The following is a 3,243-nucleotide window of genomic DNA, read 5'->3' on the forward strand; positions in this document are numbered from 1 at the left end:
TGTCACGGACGAGGCGCTCGCTCGTCTGCCCGTCATCGCGAAGAGGCTCGAGAAGATGGCCGCCACCAGGGCGGCGCCGTACTACGTCGGGCAGGTGCGGCCGCTCGTTCAGCCCACGGAGCGTGTCCGGCGGTGGAGGCAACAATGGCAGCAGGCAGGCAGCAGCAGCAGCAAGAGGAGCAACAGTGCAAGCAGCAGCAGTTGGAACAGCAGCGACAGCAGCGGCACCAACAGCAACTAGAGGAAGAACAACGGCTGCATCAGCAGTGGCACCAACAGCAACTGGAACAGGAGAAACAGCAACAGCAGCAACTAGAGCAACAGCAACGGCAGCAGCAGCAGCAGCGCCAACAGCAACTGGAAGAGGAACAACGGCTGCATCAGCAGTGGCACCAACAGCAATTAGAAGAAGAGCAGCAGCAACGGCAGCAGCAGCAGTGGCACCAGCAGCAACTAGAGCAGCAGCAACAACAACAACCACAGCAGCAGCTTCGGCTGTCGTCGCTCGAATCCCCGCAACCTCTCCATCAGTCCCAACCGCCGACGTTCCTCCCTCCCGCTCAACCGCCACAGCCGAAGAGACAGAAGCCTCCTCCGCCCAAGCGCAGCAACAGCACGCGCCTCAGTGTCGACCTCTCGCAGCAGCAGCAGCAGCAACTGCAACTGCAGCAACAGCAGCAGCAACCGCAACAGCAGCAGCAACAACAACTGCAGCAGCAGCAGCAACCGCAGCAGCAGCAGCAGCAACAACACCAGCAGCCGCAGCAGCCGCAAAGGTCGCGACCTGAACGCGCCGTCTCCGCGCACGGGACGCTGCCGAATGCCTTCTTCAAGGATCTGGAGCGAGTGATGAGCGTTAAGCAGCAGCGCGCCTCGGTGGGCGTATTCAGCGTGCCCGACGACAAGGGCGAGCCCCCGTCGCCGGTGGTGCCCCCTGCCGGCGCGGCCCGCGGCCACGAGCACGTCGACGACCTGCCGCCGCCGCCGCCCGAGCTGCTGGAGGAGTTCCATTCGTCGCCACTGCGGGGCGCCGCCGTCGCGACGCAGCCGCACCTCGTCGCACCGCGACCCGGCGGCCGCAGGTCGCCGAACCCCGGCCACCAGGTGGCGCCGGCGCAGATCGTCGTCCAGCGGAGGGCGCCGTCACCGAGGAGCGACGGACCGGTGGCTGAGATTGCTACCTCCGCGGCAGCGGGGCGACCCCGCGTGACCTCGACCGCAGAGCTGACCGTCGGGGGGTCGTCGCCGGAGCCGGCCCCCTCCCCCACGAGGTCGCGGCCACAGACTCCGCCGAAGCCCCGCCCACCGGTCGCGAAAAAGCCCCCCGCGCAGCACCGATCGTCGGGGGAGGTAGTGGCCGGCGCGGAGGGCGGGCGGGTGAAGCCAGCCGTTGCCGCGAAGCACCAGCATCCGCCGCCTCTCGTTGCCGAGAAACCCCAGCATCCGCCGCCCATCGCCGACAAGCCAAAGCTGAGGCCGAAGCCGCCGCCAAAACCTCCCGCGAAACCTCAGGCGCTGTGAAGCGCCCGCCCGCATGCAGCGAAACCCTTTCTACTAGCGAACGAAGCCCCCCCCCCCGATATGACGAAGCATCGGGTGCAGCGATACACCCCCGGGTTCCTGCGAAGACCCAGGCACTGTGAAGGCCGAAGTGCTGTGAAGTCCAAAGTACTGTGAAGGTCTTGGTATTGTGAAGTATAAGGTACTGTAACAGCCCTTGTATGGTGAAGTCTCCAAAGTATTGTGAAGATCTTGGTACTATGGAGCATAAGGTACGGTGACGCGCGGTGCATAGTGAAGTCCAAAGTACTGTTGAGTTCTTGGTACTGTGAAACATCAGGTACTGTGAAGGCCCACACACAATGAAGTGAACGGCCTGGGTACTTAGAAGCCGCGGTATAGCAAGCATTTGGATGCGCAGCAGACGATGCAGAGAGAGGGTGCGCAGGATGGCCGGATGCTGTTGTAGAGTGACGTTGTGGGTTGGTGTGTGCGTGGGGGGGGGGGGGTTGTGCCCGGGACGGGGTTTTGCAGTGAGCGTGGCGTGCGCATAGTGTTTGCCTCGCTCATATAGAACGTGTTTTTAAGTAATATATACAATTGTGTGTTTGTTCGAGTCTTAAAAACTGTAGTCGTTAGTTTTAAAACATTTTTTAATAATATTTCTAATGGTGATTGAACCATGAAACTTTTTATGTAGCGTAATTTTAACATAAAAATAACTGAAAACAACCCTAGAACCTAGAGTAAACGAACCCTTTAACTTGCTTGGTACTCTCCCATGTGCTTGTCCTGCGTTGCCAACATACGCGCATGGAGGCATTTTACTTGCTTTGTTCTCCCACGCGCTTCATGCGTCGCTAACAGACGCACATGGAGGCGTCTATCTGATATGTTTAGTGTATTCGGTAGATAAATATGAAAATTGCGTAAATGCAAAGTTGCTGTAACCAGTGCAGATGACGTCTGACGACGAATTTCGCTAACGCGGTTTTTCCCGATGGCGATTCGCATTTAAAACGTGTTTAAATGTCATCAGAAGCCGGCACAGGATTTCAGTGAAAATTCAGTTTCGGTATATTCTTACTTTAGGCTTGTACGTCTTGTATATTATGAGATTACCAGGCTGTGAGACTGACAGGCATGGAACTGCTCAGTGTGACTCAACTTTTTGCGCTACATCATATCTCTCCTGATGCCTTCACTCATATGCGTATGATATTCAGTAGAGAAACCTCTCGTCTTGCAGAACGCCGATCGCAAACTCGCAGAGCAGCCTCAGCCGCTGCTCGTCCCAGAGCTCCCAGAACAGCATGACGCTACAGCGCCACCTGGTGGGGCCGCCCCTGGCGGAGGACATAGTCCGGCAGGTGGCGCCACGGCCGCAGGAGGCGGCAATGAAGCGCGAGGAGAAGGCGAGGCCGGACGTCGTCGACCGGCGCAGCTCGGCGGTGGCGCCCCCTGTGGTGATGGAGAGCGCACAGCTGCTGGCGCAGGCGGCGCTTCACCGGCGCTCGTCTCTGCGCAGCCTCGACAGCAGCGCGGGCAGCGAGTCGGGCGCCGCCACCGCCACGCACGACCGCCCGCTGACGCGCAACGGCAGCAGCAGCAGTGGCACCAACAACAACTAGAGCAGCAGCAACAACAACAACCACAGCAGCAGCTTCGGCTGTCGTCGCTCGAATCCCCGCAACCTCTCCATCAGTCCCAACCGCCGACGTTCCTCCCTCCCGCTCAACCGCC

The 3,243-nt window shown here is 59.7% G+C and overlaps 1 protein-coding gene across 1 annotated transcript; it reads left to right on the forward strand.

Moving 5' to 3' along the window:
- LOC106821192 (transcription factor SPT20 homolog) lies at positions 1–1,521 on the forward strand. The gene has a single exon (XM_014825886.1). The coding sequence runs from the start codon at positions 145–147 to the stop codon at positions 1,519–1,521; it is 1,377 nt and encodes a 458-aa protein (XP_014681372.1). The 5' UTR covers positions 1–144.
- The last annotated feature ends 1,722 nt before the right edge of the window (positions 1,522–3,243 follow it).

Source organism: Priapulus caudatus, unplaced genomic scaffold, assembly GCF_000485595.1.
Source record: "Priapulus caudatus unplaced genomic scaffold, Priapulus_caudatus-5.0.1 Scaffold63, whole genome shotgun sequence".
Taxonomy (NCBI): Eukaryota; Metazoa; Priapulida; class Priapulimorpha; order Priapulimorphida; family Priapulidae; genus Priapulus; species Priapulus caudatus.

Coding starts and splice junctions, on each gene's coding strand:
- LOC106821192 (XM_014825886.1), top strand. CDS start 145: ATGGCAGCAGGCAGGCAGCAGCAGCAGCAAGAGGAGCAACAGTGCAAG.